General features: G+C 39.1%; 1 protein-coding gene across 4 annotated transcripts in view; it reads left to right on the top strand.

Moving 5' to 3' along the window:
- Positions 1-21145, top strand: part of PCDH19 (protocadherin 19) — a 118683-nt gene that overhangs the window by 52323 nt on the left and 45215 nt on the right. For 2 of the 4 annotated variants that reach the window (XM_024240654.3, XM_054544837.2), the window contains 2 exons: positions 7537-7595; positions 16170-16339. In XM_024240654.3, the coding sequence (XP_024096422.1) occupies positions 7537-7595; positions 16170-16339 (229 nt within the window). Of the gene's footprint in view, positions 1-7536; positions 7596-16166; positions 16340-21145 lie in introns of all 4 variants that reach the window. The other 2 variants (XM_002831878.5, XM_024240653.3) reach the window with 1 other exon arrangement.

Below are 21145 nucleotides of genomic sequence, written 5' to 3'. Positions count from 1 at the left end.
AAAATGCTAAGGAATGTGGGATGATCAGTGATGGAGATATATTAGAAATGAGGGAAATTAGATGGCTTGTGTTGGATGACTGCTTAGCTAAGGACTTCATTTAGATTTAATGTTAATTGCAACAAGGAGCTACTGTAAGGTCTTGAAAAGAGAAGTGATGTGATGAAAATAGTGGGTGAGGAAGATTATCCAAACAGCATTTTGCAGAATGAGGTAGAACAAATGCAGGTGAGAAAACAATGGCACAAGGTGATGAAGGCTGTGGAAATGGAGCCAAAAGGACAGATATATGGGCTATTTCTAAGAACGTTATGAATTGTATAACCTATTTGATAGGATAGGGAGGTTTCTTGCCTTTTATGATGTGGGTTATGTACATATGACACATATGAGGGCCAGATTCTCCCATGTGAGTCACCTACAGCCATTGAGTCATTAGGGTGTTATTTAGTTCTACAGAGTAGCAGTGTAATTCTCCAAGTTGCACTCCAGTAGCCTGCATACAAGTATATGCCTGTATCTGCAGGTACATAGGTGCCAGTCTGTGTATGTGTATTTACCTGAATATCTGACATTTTGATCATCTCTGGTAAAAGATCCATTAGTTTGTGAGCTCCTTGAAGGTGCAGGCTATTTTTTTTTTAATTCCCAGGGTTTGGTTCATGCTTACTGGATAGATAAATGAATAAATTAAGAATCACTTTGTTTTAGAAGCCTAGAATTGTGGAGCTTGAAGGCAACATGGAGTCCTTTTGGTTATTCTCCTCATTTTAAAGAAAGATAAATTAAGGCCTCAAGAGGGTTAACGTGATTCATCCAAGGTCATCTGTAAGTTAATGACAATCCTAGGGAGAGGATCCAGCTGTCCCCACTACACCACATTGCTTTCTGTAGTCAAACTGTGTGTGTTTGTGTGTGTGCGTGTGAGTGTGTGTGTGTGTGTGAGAGAGAGAGAGAGAGAGAATGAATTAGGGCTGGGGTGTGTGGGGAGCATACAACTGACAATAAGTGGTTAGTAGGAGTTTACCTAGCATGTTTTCTAGTTCAGGGCAAATATGAACTTTGTAATGTTGGCAGCTGGGGATGGTGCCTTTTATTCCACCTTCACTAATTCCTGCTTCAGTTGCTGCTGTCTGGATGGATGAGTCTTTGAATATACATTCTAGCTGGAGGCATGTCAGCTTTATTTTTATACAGAATTTACATATTCATTTTTATGTGTTGGGGGTAGAAAGTAGGCAAAAACTATTTATTATCTCATTTCCAAAAGCCATCTTTGTGAGGAGATGGCCATTTGAACATCTAAAACAGCAACCAGCTTTAGGAAAGGTTATGGGTCTTTTCATTATGGATCAATAGGCACAATTATCATTATTGGAAGTCAGCAGTTGAAAAAAGAAGCAGCATTTTATAATCACTTTGTTGTGTATCTGATATGGGATTCCAGTTTTCCTGTTTTGATTGCTAAAATGACTTAAGACTTAAAAACTTTAAAAAATTAGGTAGCAAATTACAGTTATAATGCTTTTCAGCTTGATGGGACTTTAAAAGTGTAACTTAAAAGTATCGTTCATTTTCAAATGAAAATCTAAAGATTTGAGTAACCTCAGTTTTAATCCCAACGTCTGCAACCTTTTTTTTTTTTTGCTTGGTATAGTGACCTGGGATTTGTGCCACTGGGCAAAGAGTCTAGTCCTGGATATCTGCATTTATTGGGCTTCTTTTTCCTTAGGGTTGAAGTCTCTCTGCTGATAAATGTGGTGCTGAGAGAGCTGCAGTCACTCTTCTAGAGACTAGGGCACGATTCAGTGAACTGTAAAAGTAATGCAAAATGACAATTAAAGTAGGGCATTCTCTGGTACCTTGGGGGCCTGACAAAGTGGAAGTATTTGACTTCTGATATGCCAGACTTAGTAACGTAGAAATGTAATAACATATCCCCCACCCAAACGTCTTACTAGAATCCTCCTATATCCAAAAGGGACCTGAGAACAGCAAGTAGTAAGCAAAGAAAGCTCCCAAGCAGCTAACAGACAAACACAGAAACAAACAACGAAAACCAAACATTGCACAAAAGTCCCTATATTAAAGATCATGTAATTTCCCCCTTAGGAGCGCAACATCTCAGCTGTCTATGCAGAACATTACAACTCTTTTTTTCTAGACACAAATATAATTGTATAGTTTCCAAGAACACAGTAGAGTAAAAGTGTCAAACTTGAAATGGAAGAAAAGCTACTTTTGATATACCAACAGCACTGAAAAGTTAAAAACACTGTGTTTGATAGAAGGTTGGTGACGATCCTATGTTAAAAATTAAAGACAAGAAAAAAACCACAGCAGTTTGGGGTCGTTGAGTATACAGGCAAAACCTGCGTGGGTAATAATTTACGTTTATAAAGATGCTCCTAAGTAACAAATAAGTGGTTAAATTATGTTTTTTATACGCTATTTTAAGGAGGGCAACTTTGTGATATGTTTCAGAAACAAGGCAGATGGTTAGGATTTTAAATCAAAGTTTTAGTTCTTAAAGGAGAACACCCTAAGCTATCTGGAAAACTGAGCTGTCTAGAATTATTTATTCTTTGAGAATTTTTAAAAATCAAAATTTTATTAAACCTAGGTCAAGTGAGACACCTGCTTTCAGTGTTATACCCAAGGATAAAGAATTCAAATTAGAAAAAGATTTTGTGATAAATATACTAAATAATAAGAAAGTGACTCTTACTTACCACTGAGACGAAATAAAAAAGTTTGCTCTAGGCCCATTTTTTTAATGTCACAATTAGGTTTTTCCAAAGCAAATGTTGTTCTTATCTCTTTGCTGTGTTCTTGTGTTAACCTGGCTGTCTCATTAGAAATGGGGACATCTCCTAGTGAAATTAATGTGACATTTAGAGAAAATTTCCTCTCTCAAATGTTTCATGTTGTTTGCCATTTAGCATACTTAGAGAAGGTATTGGAATAATGTCAAGCAAATTTTGATTAAATAAGGCTAACTAGGAGCCAATACATTCATGCAAAAAAAAAAAAAAAGCTCATGTATTATATCTTAAAGAATGTATTACTTCTGTGGTTCTTTATCCTATATTGAGATGACCTTGGCAGGTAATCTGACAAAAGAAATGACATCTTCTAAACAGCTGGGCTTGCTTTAGAAAATGCAGCACATTAGGTCAGAGCCTGTGGCCAGTCCTTTGCTCAAGACAGTTATTTGCCACCCTGGAGGTACACTAAAATTTCCTGGAAAGCTTTTTAAAAAAATCACCCAGTGCCTGGGTCCAATTCCAGGCTAATTACCTCAGAATCTCTTGGAGTGGGTCCTTGGTGACAGTATTTTTATTTTTTATGTTTTACAAGAAGAAGATTCTGAGATGATTCTCATGTGTAGTTAGTTAGGGCTGAGAACCACTGGCTTAAGACATAAAAACTATTCATTAAGAAAATATTTCTTAGCTGCTATAAAGACACATGCACACGTATGTTTATTGCGGCACTATTCACAATAGCAAAGACTTGGAACCAACCCAAATGTCCAACAATGATAGACTGGATTAAGAAAATGTGGCACATATACACCATGGAGTACTATGCAGCCATAAAAAATGATGAGTTCATGTCCTTTGCAGGGACATGGATGAAATTGGAAATCATCATTCTCAGTAAACTATCGCAAGGACAGAAAACCAAATACCGCATGCTCTCACTCATAGATGGGAATTGAACAATGAGAACACATGGACACAGGAAGGGGAACATCACACTCTGGGGACTGTTGTGGGGTAGGGGGAGGGGGAAGGGATAGCATTAGGAGATATACCTAATGCTAAATGGCGAGTTAATGGGTGCAGCGCACCAGCATGGCACATGTATACATATGTAACTAACCTGCACATTGTGCACATGTACCCTAAAACTTAGTATAATAAAAAAAATAAAAATTAAAAAAAAGAAAAAGAAAATATTTCCTTCTTCAGGATGATCTGGTGATCTGAGTCTCATCCTTTGCTCCACCAGAGGTGTGAAAAGATATACTCTCTCAGTGCACAGGAGTTGGGTTTGGGCATACACCTCGAATCAGTATGAGCTAGAACACTTGATGTCAGTATACATAGACCCATAATATAATAGCCCATCTATGGCCAGTTAACTCAGTTGTTTGGAATGTAGTACTAATGAGGCCAGAATAGTGTATTCTATCCAATTAGAATAATTCTGCTGCATAGATTTTTCCCATAACTGTAACCCAACTGCCTCACAAAGAGACCTGAGACGGATTACAAAGGCACAAGACAATGGGTGAATCAGCATAGCCCCATCCATTCTGGGAAAATCGGTTCTAGGAACGTGCCACATTGACTAGCGCTACTAATTGCATTAGGATGCAGCATGAGACATCTGCCCATGATGGTTCGTGCTGATTTGGGGGAATGATATATTTTCATTTGAAGGTCAGGACCCACAAGAATGGGTGGTTTATTCCTTTGGAGTTAAAAAAGGAGGACAAAAGATAGGAAGGTTATAAGCTTCTATGATATTCTCCTCTTTACAGTAGCAGATCATGCCTGGCACATCTGCCTGGGGTTAACTGGCCTGTATTTGGGGGAAGAATTGTTAAGGTAATTACAAACATGTCCTCGAGACTTGTCTCTTCTCAACTCAGTGCCTGGGAGTGGGAATCCTCATGATGAGATGTATTATGGCTTAGGTCCAAGAAGTAGTATTTTCATTAGTGATACAATGTGCATGGTATTGCTTCTTTGTCTGAACATGTGGCTCTGGCACCATGCCTGGAGGTCAGGTCTCCACGGAGCTTCATATTTGATGCAGAGTGCACACAGGTTCCATGCCTTCATTTGCAAAGATATGGAAAATTTTCTACTTGAGAACCGTCTTCTTTAAAGACAGTAAAGACAGATTCTTTAAATACAGTAGCTTGGGTTGCTGCATATCCTTTTCTTGCAAAGCCAGTATCCTCTAGATTTCCTTTTTGTATTTTTGTCTCTTTACTAATCTTCTTGAAAAAATGATTTAGTTTGAAAGATGAGATGGAACATGCATGTGCCACTATTTTATTGCCTGAATGAGGTCAAATTCCTGATCCTACTTGGAGTTAGTTGCAGGTTCTGTATAAAGCAGGGGATCAGGATTCCCACCATTCCTGTCATGGGTCTGATAAATGCAGCTGAAATTCTCCTTTGGATTCATGTTCTATTATCCCTATTTTACAGAGAGGGAAACTGAGGCATGCAAGGATTAAGTAATTTGCCCAAGATCGCAGAGTGAAATGAATATTTGAACTGCTGAGTGCTTAATCAATTCTGGTTTTAACAGATGTATTAGTCCATTGTTATGTTGCCCTAAAGAAATACCTGAGACTGGGTAATTTCATAAAGAAAAGTGGTTTAATTGGCCCATGGTCCTGCAGACTGTACAGGAGGCATGATGCTGACATCTGCTTAGCTTCTGGCGAGGCCTAAGGAAACTTACAATCATGGTGGAAGGTTAAGGGGGAGTAGGCACATCACATGGCCAGAGCAGCAAGAGAGAGAGATGGGGAGGAAGGACTACACACTTTTAAATAACCAGATGTGATAAGAACTCATTCACTATCGAGAGGACAGTACCAAGAGGGATGGTGCTAAACCATTCATGAGAAACCGCCACCATGATCAAATCACTTCCCACCAGGCCCTACCTCCAACATTGGGGATTATAATTCAACATGAGATTTGGGTGGGGACACAGGTCCAAACCACATCAACAGGGTAGCATAATTTTTGTGGGGTAGTGAACTTCCCACTTGTTAAATTATATATTGTACTGAATATCATAGATGAACACATTTAACCACATCATTTTTACCTGTTACATTGGTGCAACGAATTAACTCAAAGAGTGTTTGTTGGTTGACTGACTGTTGGATAAACTTCTTCCAGCAAATACTTGGATTGTATTCCTAACACAGCTTCCAAGTTTGCCTCCTATTCCTGTTTGTGACAATTTCAGCATTCACTCTCTATGAAGAAACCAGAAATGAACTGACCCTTTTGATTTTTAATCTCCCAACCCATGCTTCCAATAGCATTAAAAATTGCTTGAGTTTACATTAAAAAGGGGAGATAAACTTCTAGATAAAAGCAGTGTGAGTAGCTATTACACAGTCCATCTTCAAATGAGGGGCATGGGTGGGCACATGAACATACCTGAGTAAGTGCAGGGCAATGTTGGGGTTTAGTTTCCTTTTAAGTACTGTCTCCTCCTCTCTCTCACACATTCACCATCCCGCTTCCTACCTATTGTAGGCACTTGGGGTCTGTACTCTGACTGCTGGCTGTTTGGTGCCCATGTGGTAGCTGGATCTGCTATTGCCTGTTCTGTTTTCTTCTCCATCAAACTGTGAGCTCCTTGGAAGCAAGGGCTGCATCTAGGAGCCTAGCACAGTTATTATCTGACAGGTAGAGGTCTGAGAGGAATCTGCTCTTTTGTTTGCTAGACAGAAATTGTGTTTCCTTTTCCAAACACTACCAGTTGAAGTAATTTCAGAAGGCTCCTAAGGAATGGTGGGAACAGTGGAGATTTCTAGTGGGATGGCAAGAGGGTGGGGGAGATGTGTTTGGGTAGCTTCTAGATCATACAGTGGTTCAAGAAGAGTGGTACTTTAGTGCTGGGGGTGAGATCCACTTTACTAGGACATTCAGTTACTTTAGTGTCGACTTTTCTCTGGATTTCACCCTGCTAAGGCTTTTCCCCTCTAGTTCTCCCAACCTCTGGGTGATCATAAGCTGTTTTTCCATCTCTTTCATCTGGCAGGTATTCTGCATTTGCTTTTATAAAGCCATTGCTCCAGCAGTCTGCTGTAACCAGATTAAACAGTGGTGCTCTAATGATAGGAGCTGAGACAGGGATTTGCTTACAAACTTCATGTTTCACATGAAAGACTTTGGCACCCCCTGTGGACTGCCCTTCACCGTGTTTTAGGCATAATATTTGTTTGCCTTTATATCTGTGATAAAACAAAGGCCTTCCTGCATAACCAGTGCTGAGCAAATGTCTTGAAACAAAGGGAAGTACAGAGTTTAAATCCACAGTGGGGGATTACCTTGCCTGCATTTCCATATCTTTGGAATAAATATTTTAACATGTTAATTATCTACTACTAATAAAAATACCTTTGAACTTCCAGTCAATTTGATGGGCATAGAATTGTCTCTACTGGGGAATGGGAAGCAATTAGTTTCTGTAAGGATTGTAGGTCACGTTGTCTCTTCTCAGTAAGTGGTTGCATGGTCAGTAGCCAGTCATATTCTAGGGAATGTTTGTGCCAAGGCCGCCCTGGTCTGCAGCAGGGAGCTGCTGCCTCCACGGAGTCCCTAGGGCCTGAAGGAGGCAGAGGCTGCTGCTGCACTGTGGCCTTGGGTTCCAATTCACTCACTGCTTCTTGACCCAGAAGAAAAATTCCTTCTAAGTAGGACAGTTTGAAATCTACTTATGAATCATCTATGTAACCTTTTAAATTTTTTCTTCTCATTGCAGACTGAAAACTATTCTTTTGACTCCAACTACGTGAATAGCCGAGCCCATTTAATCAAGAGGTATGTTAGTTTGCTTGCTTATTGCTACAACTAAGCTTGATTTAACATTAAAAAGCAAAACAGATTAAAATTTTTAAACCGTATTTTTTTGGGGGATTTTCAAATGAATGTCTAACCTACTTATTGTAGAAAGTTTGGAAAATTGAGAAAAGCATAAAAAAGTAAATAAACATCACTGGTAATTTCATCGACCAAAGGTAATCGCTGTTGACATTTTACATTTCTTGGTATGAAAATGTACCTATAAACACTCAAAATTAAAAGTAAAATTGGAATTATATTAAAATATAGTTTTATCTAGTGACAGAAATCTGATATTACAATATTCACTATTTCTAATATCTCTAATATCATTTCTAATTTTTAATATTATTTCTAATATTTCTAATGTGATATTAGAAATATACAATAGAAAACTTTCACAATCATGTTGATACCAAAATTCTTGTTGCTCTTCACTTTAAATAAAGGAAAGCCTTAAAAATGTTTTTCATGTAGAACTTCCCATGAGTTTTGAGATTGATGCTATTTCAACAACTTTGAAATCATTTTAAGGATATTTTAATGACAGAGAAGCTAATCCTTTCCTTTCTAGATGAGAGAGAAAAAGAAATTTGCCTGATTCTTCTTAAAATATTTAGAAGTGTTTCAGAGGAAACATTCAAAGTTGAGATTTATGTGATTGGTTGATCATAATGTAGTATCCAAGGAACCATAATGGATGTGAGTAAAGAGCTGAATACTGCCAAGAAAGATCCCGTCTGGTGCAGTGGGCTGCACCCAATGGGAGAAGGACAAGGGGTTTGGGAAGCCGTCTAAAAGGTGGAAACTGAGCAAAGAAGAGAACTTCTTGCACAGAAAGACCAGTCCTGACCTTTCAAATGATGCCTGTATTGCTGTTTCATGTAAATATCACTTAAATGGTCCAGTGGTTATTCTGCAGCTAAAATTGAACTCTGAGTATATTTGTAAAAATAATAGAAATGAAACAGAAACAGAGGGGCCAGCAGGGTATGTTAGAGCTGTAGCAGAGAAGACTTGCAAATTGTATTATTTTGCTGGCTCTAATCCCATAAGTTTACATCACCAGAAGAGTAGAATTCAAGGAATAAACAAGCTTCAAGTAACTTGCATTCATGTCTAATTTATTTCATGAGGCTTCAGTAACCCCTAAAACATGCTAAGTTTATCTGTATTGGTCTGGAATTGCTTGTGACCTTAAGTGATGATCATTAGTTGTCTGAAAATGGGTAGCCCTTGTATTATCAGTGAAAGCACAGTTGAGAATTTTTTTTGAGGGGTTGGGAAGAATCCATTTAGAATATTTTCCTGGGTCACAGAATAAAAGCAAAAGGTGAGGAATTCAAAGTTATCTGACTAATTTGTTTTAGAAGGAAAAAAATAACCCTCTTATGTGCACTGATTAGAGTGCCTTTGTAGCAGAAACCTGCTTTGTTTCTGCTTCTGGATTGTTATTTTCAAAGCTCCATTTTAAAACTTTGATAAAAACAGTGACTTGCCTTACCCTCACAGGTCCCTTGGGCTAACTCAGGGTACCTGGGAATTCTATAGCCAGGTTAAACAGATAACATGATGCTGGGCACAGTGGCTCATGCCTGTAATCCCGATGCTTTGAGAAGCTGATGGTGAAGAATTGCTTGAGGCCAGGAGTTGGAGACCAGCCTGGGCAAAATAGTGCAACCCCCCACTCCCACCCCCCACCATCTCTACCAAAAAGAAAAATAAATAAATAAAATAAAAAACCTGATAATATGAGTCTGATTGTCACAGCCTGGAAGAAAGCTAAGACTCCCAGGGACCCTTGCATCTTACGTCAGTCCTGACTATCCAATTTACAAGGTAGACTGATAGATAAAAACTTATGTTTAAACATTTATCTTTGGGGATACATGTATTTCCACAGCAGCGTTGAGACTTACTGGGAACCTCTGATTTTGGTTAATTACTTTATATGTTTTTTGTTTATAGACACATACACACAAAAGGCACAACCTAGACTTAATGGGCTCTTGGTGAAAAAGTCTCCTGATTTTGCATGAAATCAAAGATAGCTTTTTTTTTTTTTTTTTTTTTTAATAAAACCAGGGACCACCTTGATGAAGAGGAAACATCTGAAAACTCAGGGACACATGCATTTTTGCCAGGGTTCTGTTTACAGAGCCGTGAGAGCTTTGGGAAACTCGGAAGGCCTTGAATTTGTGTGGTCAATTGAGTTTAGACGGAGCATAATACCTAGAAAGATACAGGGAATCTTGTGTGCTATGCTGTTTGGGGACCAACTGTGTTAAATGTAAAATGTGTGGAAAATGTTGAGAGTAGTGGCTAATACCAGGTGATAAAGTCATGCAAAGCCTGTTCAAATAGCTCACAACAATGTTTGAAAGGGGTTTTGCTGTATGTGGTTTCTTGAAGATCCATTTACATGCATGGTAAACGCTCTTGGCCAGGAAATTCTGAATCTGATGATCAGTTTTAATTTTACTATCAAGTCCTTGTTTCTCTGAATGCCAATACAATTTCAGGCTAACTTTGAGAACTTCTTTTTCTTTCTTTCTTTCTTTCTTTTTTTTTTTTTTGAGACAGAGTCTTGCTCTGTCGCCTAGGCTGGAGTGCAGTGGCATGATCTCGGCTCACTGCAACCTCCACCTCCCGGGTTCAAGTGATTTTCCTGCCTCAGCCTCCTGAGTAGCTGGGATTACAGGCATGCGCCACCGTGCCTGGCTATTTTTTTTTATTTTTAGTAGAGATGGGGTTTCGCCATGTTAGCCAGGCTGGTCTCGAACTCCTGACCTCAAATGATCCACCCACCTCGGCCTCCCAAAGTGCTGAGATTACAGGTGTGAGCCACCGTGCCTGGCTAAGAACTTGTTTTTCTATCCATGTTCTCTTCTTCTATTCACTTTCTACTTATCCAAGGATGTTTTTTGGACCCTTCTTTTTGGCATTCTCTAGCAGTTGTTAGCAATCTTAGCCAGACTGTTTACATACAGGCATCTTTTCCTCTTTTACGTCTATCTGCCTTGAGTAGTTGAACAGCAGCTACCACTGTCCACCTCTGGTTCTTTCCTTCATCAGTCAGGGTTCCTACATGAAATAGTTGGCACGCCTACATTGGAATGGCTTGAGGAAAGTTTATTTACAAAGAGGACCATTTACAAAGGCTTGGGCACGGTTAGTGAACCTCAAGGGATACTGCAGTATTATGGCACTGGAGGAGCTAAAAATACTTCAGACAGGACCAGGGAAGAGAGCATGTAGGGAACATTGACTTGAGAGTAACAGTGACTTCTGGTTGGCCAAGGGATCCAGTCATCATGAAGTGACCCTGGAGGAAGGGAGCAGAGACAATCAATATCCTGATATCACTGTCCTCCTCTGCTCTGATCTCCTGCTGGTGTCTTCCTTTGGCTAAACCCAACAGAAAGCCAGAGGGCAAGGGGGTTCTCATAGGCACAAATCAAGGTTGAGAAGGATCTCAACCGTGGGAAAAGGGAGTGATATGGCAGGCTCCCCATAATTGTATGCACCAAGGAATCTAGCATTATATTTCTGTAGTTTTTTTTTTTCCAGAATGTCACTTGCAACCTGCAGGTGTACCCAAGGAGGCTTATGTGAGGGCCCCAAATTAACAAATCATGGCAGTGCAGAGTTTCTTCTGAATGGACTTCTTTCCTGCTCTGTTTCTTGCCGTCTTCTCAGAGCAAGGAAAGCCAGCAGTGGTACTTTGCCGCTGCTGCAGCACTCTTTCCTCATGCCTGTTTTGTGGGCTACTGTCTGATATCCACTCCTACAGTGCTTTGGGAACAATATCAAGCAGGGCATAAGGCTGTGGCCCAAAGAAAATGAAATAGGAAATGAACAAAGCACTGACTCAGTGTGGAAAGGATTAGGAGCTTTGGCTCCCTAAATCATGCACAATGCTTTCTTTTTCCACCCAAATTGTCCTGGGGTTTTTCCAGCACCTCGTATGGTGCCTTGTATATAATAAATGCTTGGTACATGTTTATTGAATGAATGCATGAGAGAAATGGAAGAAAACCTTAGCATTTTTCTATTAAAGACTAGCACTAGATTTCTCTTTAAGCCAGTGATTTCTGGATTTTAATGTGCATTGGAAACACTTGGAAGGCTTGTTAAATGCAGGTATGCTAGCTCCATCCCTAGAGAACCTCCAGTTGTAACAGGTTCCCAAGGTGATTGTGATACAGGTGGTCCAGAAACCACTCTAGGATTTTCCTTGTATTACTTAAATAGTTATAATAATCTTCATTCTCACTCCTTGCTCATTCTTAGCCTCAGATATCATTCATTCCCTGGGTATGTGGTATCACCTACTAGTAAGATATAACCTGTTTCCATTCTGAGTCTTATGTCTTTTGGAAAAGAGTTCTAATATTTCAGATGGTAAATATGGGTCAGAATTTGTGTGATGTTCATTCGTCATGCATCTGCTGAGTAATTCTTCTGTGCAGAACCCTGTTCTAGGTGTTTTCAAACATATCTGTCTTTCTGTTGGCCACCAGAGCAGTAATAGAAACATGGACATTTACAATATCATTGGAAACAGGAACCCCTAATTTATTGTCCCACAAAAGTTGTTTTACAAGTCCTTCATCTCCCAAGAGGCATGCAGGTAATAAAACAAGTGAAATCAGCATTTTTTATGCCTGGCATAAATTGTTATTTGTTTTGGGTGAGTAGCCATTTACCAGGCTATTTTACAATTTGTGGCATCTTGCTCACTGCGTCTTAAACTGCCTTACACAAATCCATTCATTAAACCACTAAATGCTCTTTTAAGATCAGTGTAAGTGGTGCTTAGTTTGTCAGATGGGCAAACTAATCTTTAAATGAGTTAACTATTCCAAGGTTTGGGGGAGTTGTTATACCTTGCTTTTTATTCTGAGACTACACAACTTCTTGTGCTCACACTACCAGTCCCTTACATCCTAGTAGCTAATCCTTCACTGTTTTATTATTTCCACCATTTCTATTTCAAAAGCAAAATCTCTGAGGTTGTTTGTAACACTCAGATGCCTATGAAAAAGATGATCAAATTTTTAAAAGGCAGATCCAAAACCAATTAGGAGAAGTAAGGTAGACCTCCCTGGCATCCAGGGAGGTAACTGAGTGCAATTAAACATTACATTTATGTTGAAGTTTTTAAGAAGTCAAGACAAAGCGGTAAGTACATCAAGTGATATAGTTTTAATTATTCATTAAAGGAAGGATGGCCATTTGACAGGAGAACTATTATTTTCTGTTCTTTAATGTTAGAAGAAATTAACATAATAGTGTGTGACTATTGTTTACAGAAGATATAGAAGTATTCTTTAAATATAAATTTTCTATACCAATCCTATAAAAACTATGGACATAATATTTAATTGTAACTCAGTGGAAACATTACTACACAGAATAATGATGGTATTAAACAATAACCATTTATGGAGCATCTATGTGTATCTGGTACTTCATGTACAGAGTCTCTTTGAGTCTTCTAAACGGCCTTGTGAAGGGGGTTTTAGCAAACACATTTTACAGATAAAGAAACTGAGATTCAAAGACATTAGTTATCAGGCCCAGGGTCACACAGATGAAGTGGCAGATTATAGATTATTACTTGTCCTAATGATTCCAAGTTCAGTGCTCTTTACTACAGTCTGCTATAGAAATAAAGAACCTAGAGCAGTTGTTCTCAACTGTGGGGTGATTTGGCAATGTCTCTTTGGAGACACTTTTGGTTTTTTCCTTTAAGTGGGGGTCACTACTGGCATCCAGTAGATAAAGGGCAGGGATGTTGCTAAACACCTTATAATGCACAGGACGGCCACAACAAAGGATTATGTAGCCCCAAATGTCAGTATTGCCAAGGTTGCGAAGCCCTGCTCCAAGGGCTGGTTAATTACGTTGCCCCCATACTAGATCCCTCACCATCATATGTTTCAAGCAAGTTTCAACAGCTGCTGAATTCAGAGTTGAATTCTCTGGATTAAAGTGACAATTTTGTGTTGTGGATTAAGGAAATTTTCAGATACCAGAAAATATGCAGGTTGGAAAGTTAAATATTTGTTATAAAAATGGACCTGAATGTCATCCAGGCAGGTCATTTCCTTTCTCCAGAGGTACCTGGGTGCTTGCAGGCAGGCACCCACCTCACGAAACAGAGAATAATTTCTAAAAAACAAACTTTACATCTATTTAAACTGTGGGATTATAATAGTATTTACAGAAAACTCCGTAATATGTGCCATAAAGCTAGAAATGGTGAAACACTGTAAATCATGTGTTTCCAATTGGCCATCATGACCATAAAAGAACTGTAAGATAATTTGTTTGTTTGTTTGTTTTTTAAAGAATGGCATCCTGGTGGGTCCATAAGGCTGAGTTAGCTGTGTGACATAAATTGAAGGAGCTGAGTGAGCTGGCCTATTGAGTAATTTTAATTTTAGTGCAGTTGATGCTCAGTTATTCTTTCTGAAAATAATTAGCTAACAGGTCAATGCTTCACTCTCTCCTGCTCTTCATTTTCTTATAATTATGGCTTTCCAGTTACTGCCCTCCTGATCTTTCCTTTTTATATTCAGGTCAGCAAGCATTCTACATCTAGGTTGGTCATATGTTAAAAATCTGCTGTGATTCTTGACTAAGTGTGGAGGGTGACAATGTATCCATTGTGTCCATGGCATAGCTCTTCATTATATGTGCTGAATCTTCTTATCAGTCTCAGAGAGCCAGGCCTGTGAATGTCCAAGGTTGAGCAGATCAAGTGAGTTTGCAGTGTCATTTCCACAGGGCTCTTTTCTCAGAGGCATAGTAGGTCTATTAGGGTTTGTGTTAATTCACAAACATACCATTCTTCCTTGTTGAGGCAACAACACATTTTCTTGAGTGTGCCTTTGCTGCTTCCTCACCGACTAGGGAATGGATTCACCATCTACTAGGTATTTCAGATGCATAATTTATGGTTCATGGTGTAGCACAGCTGGGGATTCTGTCAGGACATACAAAGTATTAGAAATAGTAGGTGGGTGCCCTATAGCTGTACCTTATGCATTATTCTCTATTTCATGAGAAATGGTGTGAAGTTCTTGGATTGCATGCTTAGTGCATTGTATGGTAGATTGATTTAACAAATGCAAGAATCATTTTACCCATGAACACTTGAGCTGAAAGTTTTCATGTTCTTAGTATAACTATACTCAGAGTTGTGTTAGTGCTCACTCTCTGGTTCTCACTTTTGTCTTGCCTTCTATATTAGTTAGGGTTCTGCAGAGAAACAGAACCAATAGGCATATCTAAATCTATAAATATGTAGAAAGAGTTTTATTGTAAGGTATGGGCTTATGTGATTATGGGGGCTGAGGAATCTCATAATCTGCCATCTGCAAGGTGGAGAACCAGGGAAGATGGAAGTACAGTTTGAAGGCCTGAGAACCAGAGAGCCAATAGTGTAGATTCAAGTCTGGGTCTGAAGTCTTGAGAACCAGGAGCACTGAAGGTGGGAGATGATTAATGTCCCAGCTCAAGCAGTAAGGCAGAGAGCAAACTCAACTTCTTTCTTAATTTTTGTTTTATTCAGTCCTTCAATGGATTGGATGGTGCCCACCCACATTGGGGAGAGTTATCTGTTTTACTGAGTCTGCCAATTCAAATGCTAATTTCTTCTGGAAACACCTTCATAGATACACCCAGAAATAATGTTTAACCAGCTATCTGGGCATTCCACGGTGCAGTCAAGTTGACTCACAAAATTAAACATCACACCTTCCACACTCAGCTACTGACTCTCCTCTTTTTCTTTGAATATGTTTATCTATTATTCTCAGATAAAACTGACCTGGGTTCTCTGATCCTGATAATCCTTCCTATTTTAGTTGCACTACTTCAATTTCTGCTACCTTTGCTTTTTACAGTTGGTTAGTAGACATCTTTTAAGAGTCAATATACATAGTGGTTAAATTTCTAGGCAGGCTCTGGAGCTAGACTACCTGTTTTCAGTCTTAGATCTGCTATATTTTTTACCAGCTGTGTGACCTTGGGCGAGTTATCTCACTTCCATGTACCTCTGTTTTTTTTCACCTGCAAATGAGAATATTAGTAGCACCTTTCTCTTATAGAGTTGTGATGATTTCAACAGTTAATTAATGTCAAACACTTAAAACAGTGCCTCTTGAATAGTAATTGCTCAGTAAACACTGGCTATTATTATTTTACTTTGATTTTATAAGAAGAGAAAAAAGCCTTCTGAAACGATGACATTCTTTAGAGGCAGTTTTAGAATTGTAGCTTTTTCCACCTTGACTGTAGTGATGCATTGAAGATAAGTGAACGAAAATATTAGCTGTATCAGCATCCAATAGTGGGAACATCTGTGCAATATTAAGTTTTATTATCTTTAAACACAAATTTCTCTTCCTCTTATTCCTACCCTATTGGGCAGTCTAGCCACTGTTTGCCTCATTACAGAGCCGACATCATCCTGGCTCAGAAAGATTTTTAAAATCAGATCTGTCACGGTTGTAAATTATCATTCTTTCTTCAACCCAGCAGCTCCACCTTCAAGGACTTAGAGGGCAACAGCCTGAAGGATAGTGGACATGAGGAGAGTGACCAAACTGACAGTGAGCATGATGTCCAGCGGAGCCTGTATTGTGATACTGCTGTCAACGATGTGCTGAACACCAGTGTGACCTCCATGGGATCTCAGATGCCTGATCATGGTAAGGACTGGTTGGATGTAAGTTGCAACAATCGACTCCAAAGAACCCAAAATGTTTGTAGGCACACTATACTACTTTGCTTAATGAGTGTATTATCAAGGTGTCTACAGAGCTCACACCTCAGCAGCATCTACAGGTTTTTGAGATGTCCTGACACCTAGCCAGATTCTTCTTTGCCCTCCCTAAGTGGATCCCCTAGGTCTGTACAATGTTCAGGCACTTTAGAAGCTGACTACATGTACATATTGCGTACGTTTTCTTCAATAAAACTGCACTGAGCTCATAGGAGATGAACAGATGCCTTCTCTCCAGGAATAAATGCCTCTTTTTGCTTTAGTACATGAATTCAGCTGATCAATTCAATTGCATAGAACACAGCACTAATGAGACCAAAGGGGTGGGTTTTATTTCCCTATCAGACTGGTTAGCTTTACCCAGAGTGAGACTCTGTTCTCTGACTACAGATTGTGTACTATTTACTGAGGATAGAAAGTACCAGACTTCCCATTTTGTCTATGGGGCTGCTATGCCGAATCCCTCCCTCTAGCTTCCACACAAAACCATGCCATTAGTCATAGGGGAGACCAGGGTAAGAGAACGTGGCTGAGTCAATGTAAAATATTCTGTTAATGTGAAAGGCACCTCAAAGCACATGTCAGGAGTGGCATCCTCACGTATGAAGAAGAGTCTATTTCTGTGAACTCAGAACTCAGCCACACATGCTTTATCGAGAGGCACTATTTAAAACTTTGCTAGGCAGAAGCCAGGGTATAAAAACATCAGCAGAGTTCAGCTAAGGCAGAATGTTTAGATGGACTTGGGCACAAATGTCATTTTCAATATTTTACTGATGCAAACATGCTATGCAAACAGCCTGTCTTTTTCAATTAAGAAATATGAATTCAACTTGGTGGTTAGGCTCAGTGAAGCTTCAGAATGCTTGGCTATGTCTTGAGAAAAGCTAGACTCAAGCTCAGCTGGAAGCCCTACTGCTGAAAGACTTAAAAATGAGAAAACAAAATATGGTGATTATGTGCTGGTCTTCAGCTGTTTCATTTCACTGTAAACATCATTAAATGCTTTTGTTTTGGTTTTTGGAAATAAATCCAAAGGAAAAAATGCACTATCCACAAAACAAAATGTTTTTCATGGAAAAAAATTAGTCACTGTAGATTCTATTAAATTGTCTTAATCCATCCCCTCCCCAGCAGACCCAAGTGTCAAAGTCTATTATATAGAGAGGTCACCATGAATTGTGCACTGCTGTCTTCCCTAATTGGTGAGTGGTGACATCTGCAGAGATAACACACTTTCTGGGAAACCTTACTATGACTAAAGATGAAAAAAATTAAACAGTTGTATAACTGAAACGGAGACAATTTAATACTCAGAGGATTAGCAGTATGTCACAGGATGCAAACTGATATATATCATTTACTAGTTGTGTGTTTCAAAGAAATGCTTTTTCATTTATATCAAGAAAGGGTTTTAGTTAGATGCTCTCTAAAATGAAATGACTCCAGGAAAGGAAATAGTCATAATTGATTCTCACTTTATGCCTGGCTAGAACAACATCTGTTTTATTTTTTTGTCACATTTCTCTAGGAAAACAGGGAACTGCAGCTAGTTCTTTCTGAGAGAGTGTTTCTTACAAATTGGATGTATTACATATATATGTGTGTGTGTGTGTGTCTGTGTGTGTACTGTGTAGATTGGATAATAAGAAGAGTATTCTTTTTTGTGAATACATACCTAAATTTTATTTCAGCTTAGTCATTTGGGTTGAAGGTAGAGACCACCAGTCTCCATATAGGTAGAGTGATCACATAACCCAATTTGCCTTGTGTACCTCACTTTACATCTGTGTCCTTGGCATAATCAATAATGAGAATATTCTAAAGGAAATGTGTGGCGATACTCCAAGATTCTCCTACATATAAGATGATGATTTTACACACACACACATGCATACACACACATACACACTTTTTGCTGGGCCATTTTGGCAACACTTTCACATTTTGTTTCTTACTATTTGATTTGCGTGTGTGTATCTTCATTTTTTTCTATTATTCCGGCAGTGGTTAAACCTTGAGCCAACCCTTGAGTGAGTTCTTTTCAACTTGTGTGATTGCCTAAAGTTTAGGTACAAAAAGAATTTGGGCCTTGTTTACACCTCAGTCTCTCCCTTGTGATATCCCACTACTTCTGAAGCTTTCTGTAATAATACTTGTGTGTCCCATATCAACTTCAGGCTTGCCACACAGATTCCATCACCAATTTACTTGGACTGATGACTGCAACCTCAAAAAAGAGCAACAATTCCAACAATTAACATTTCATAGCATTTTACTATCTCAAGTCTGTATTTGCATAATAAGTATATCACATTTTATCTTAAGGTACAGTGGTTGAAAGGCAGTCACTGGGTGATCCACCATGCATGCCTGATCTTATAGCCATTTTAGTTAGATTGTCCCAGGGTAACATGGTATTGTTGCTTCAAAGGATTACCAATTTAGAAAGGTGAGAAGGGAAAATAGAATCTGCACTGGACTGAGACCTGTACTGAAAATCTCAAGAATTCCTTGAGGAGAAAAAAACTAGTCCCCAATCCCCTTGGTTCACTGACACTGTGATAGGAATCTTAAACCCAAGTGTTCTGAAATTCTTGGAGTTCCAGAGCAACTATTCTTGAGGTTTGTGTAGGTGTCACTGGAGCAGAGTGAAGAATGTAGTGAATTTGTCAGGTTAACTCTGGTCCTGGTATTTCTTTTAGTTCTGCCAGAACCACTCCAAAGTTGGGCCAAATGTATCCAACAAGAGCGTACCTTACACCTTTGTTTTGGGGAGTTTGGCTCAGCTTGTATTTCATGTCTGTAGCTCTCTCTGTGACTTTTCTAATTTGGATATTAGTATTGCATCTTTCCTTGCACATATGTGGACACATGATTGAAGGGGAATCTCAGAATTTTCAAAATAAAGATAATTTTGTGCATCTGTTAATTTTTCCTTTGAGCAGGAATGAGTTGTTCAAGGAGCTGATATTGTGTTGCCTTTGTTTGGGGTAAAGGTATAAACTATATTTGCTCCTCTTTTTAAGAGACATCTGGGCCCTGTGCTTTTCCACACTGCCAAAAGTTTCTATGGGATTTGTCCTTAAGATTTTATTGTAGCAGAAGAATGATCGGTGTGAATGACAAGGGTGCTTTGTGACTCTGAGTAAGGGCCCAAATTCCTTAATTTTCAGTAACCCTTCTCTGAGAACATTCCTAGAGGTGGGAACCCAGAATCACTATATTTAATGAAGGAAGGAGAATATTATATTCAGTAAAGGAAGGAGAATATCTAGAAGACTTCTTTTTTTTTTTTTTTTTTGGAGATAGAGTCTCACTCTGTCACCCAGGCTGGAGTACACTGGTGCGATCTCTGCTCACTGCAACTTCTGCCTCCTGGGTTCAAGTGATTCTCCTGCCTCAGCTTCCCAAGTAGCTGGGACTACAGATGCGCACTACCACTCCTGGCTAATTTTTGTATTTTTAATAGAGACGGGGTTTCACCATGTTGGGCAGGCTGGTCTCGAACTCCTGACCTAAAGTGATCCACCTGCCTTGGCCTCCCAAAGTGCTGGGATTACAGGCGTGAGCCACCGCGCCTGGCCTAGAAGACTTTTGAACTCAAAGGGCAAAAGTCAGGTATTTAGTCACTAGGAAGTTTGGATTATGTGTTTCTTTTTCAATTTTTAAAAATGTCTAAATTTATTTTTTATTTTGTTTATAATTGACACATCATAATTTTACATGTTTGTGGGGTACAGTGTGATGCTGTACATATACATATACATGTATATGTTATATAATAATTAAATTGGGGTGGTTAGTATATCCAGCAACCTCAAACATTTATCATTTCTTTGCGGTAATAGCTTTTAAGATCCTCTTTTTTAGCTATCTTGAAATATACAATGCATTGTTATAAGCTATAGTCACCCTACTATGTATAGACACCAGAAGGATTGTGTTTGATTGTCCAACCAGACACATTCGTGAGCTCAGTGAGGGTGGAAATGAGAGAGAATGACAGGAATCTCTGCTTTCTGGATTACTGTCAATCTTGGTATTTCTCTTGACATGCCTAAGACCAGGTCAGTTGGTTGATGAACTGGCTAAGCTGAATTTCCTGGTTGCCAGCTGACTGAATTACAAATTCGTTTGTTATCCAGTGCCCATGAATTAATACGTTTCAGTTTGTCCTTAGTATTCAGCTCTTGTTATGGCTCCCCAGAAAAGAAGATGATAGAGAATTCTGTATTCTGTGCTTTCTACTGGTGTATTGTAGAATGGCAATTTTGGAATGCTGTCTCTTAATAGCTCTGAGTGGCTTGAGACCAAGTAAGTGTTGTCATTGGCAGGTTTTACCACTTGATTTGGTTCTTGAGGCAATTTGGTGCTGAGCTTGGGAGTCAACACTCAAATTTTTTAACTGATACCTTCTGTCCCTGAGGGAATTATTTGGCTTGAGGGAGTCTGAGTTACCTGGTAAAATTACCACCCTCTGGTGGGGATAAGAATTTTGCCTTTATGCGGTTCCTGCAGAGACTCTCTAAAAAGAGTGATTGACAAGTAGAGTGGTGAGAGGTGCCAGAGGCTCATGGGTTTGTTGCATGATTAGGGGTATCATGGGGTTTGGATTTCTTCCTGTCCGGGTTATCTTTGAGCTGAGTAGTGGGGGCTGGGGTCTGGCTCCTCCTTGCTTCTTTGCATAACAATTTTTGATGATGTGGATATCCCATTATTCTTACTTAAG

The sequence above is a fragment of the Pongo abelii genome, chromosome X, assembly GCF_028885655.2.
Source record: "Pongo abelii isolate AG06213 chromosome X, NHGRI_mPonAbe1-v2.0_pri, whole genome shotgun sequence".
NCBI classification, from domain to species: domain Eukaryota; kingdom Metazoa; phylum Chordata; class Mammalia; order Primates; family Hominidae; genus Pongo; species Pongo abelii.
This window is presented reverse-complemented; position numbering and strand designations above follow the sequence as displayed.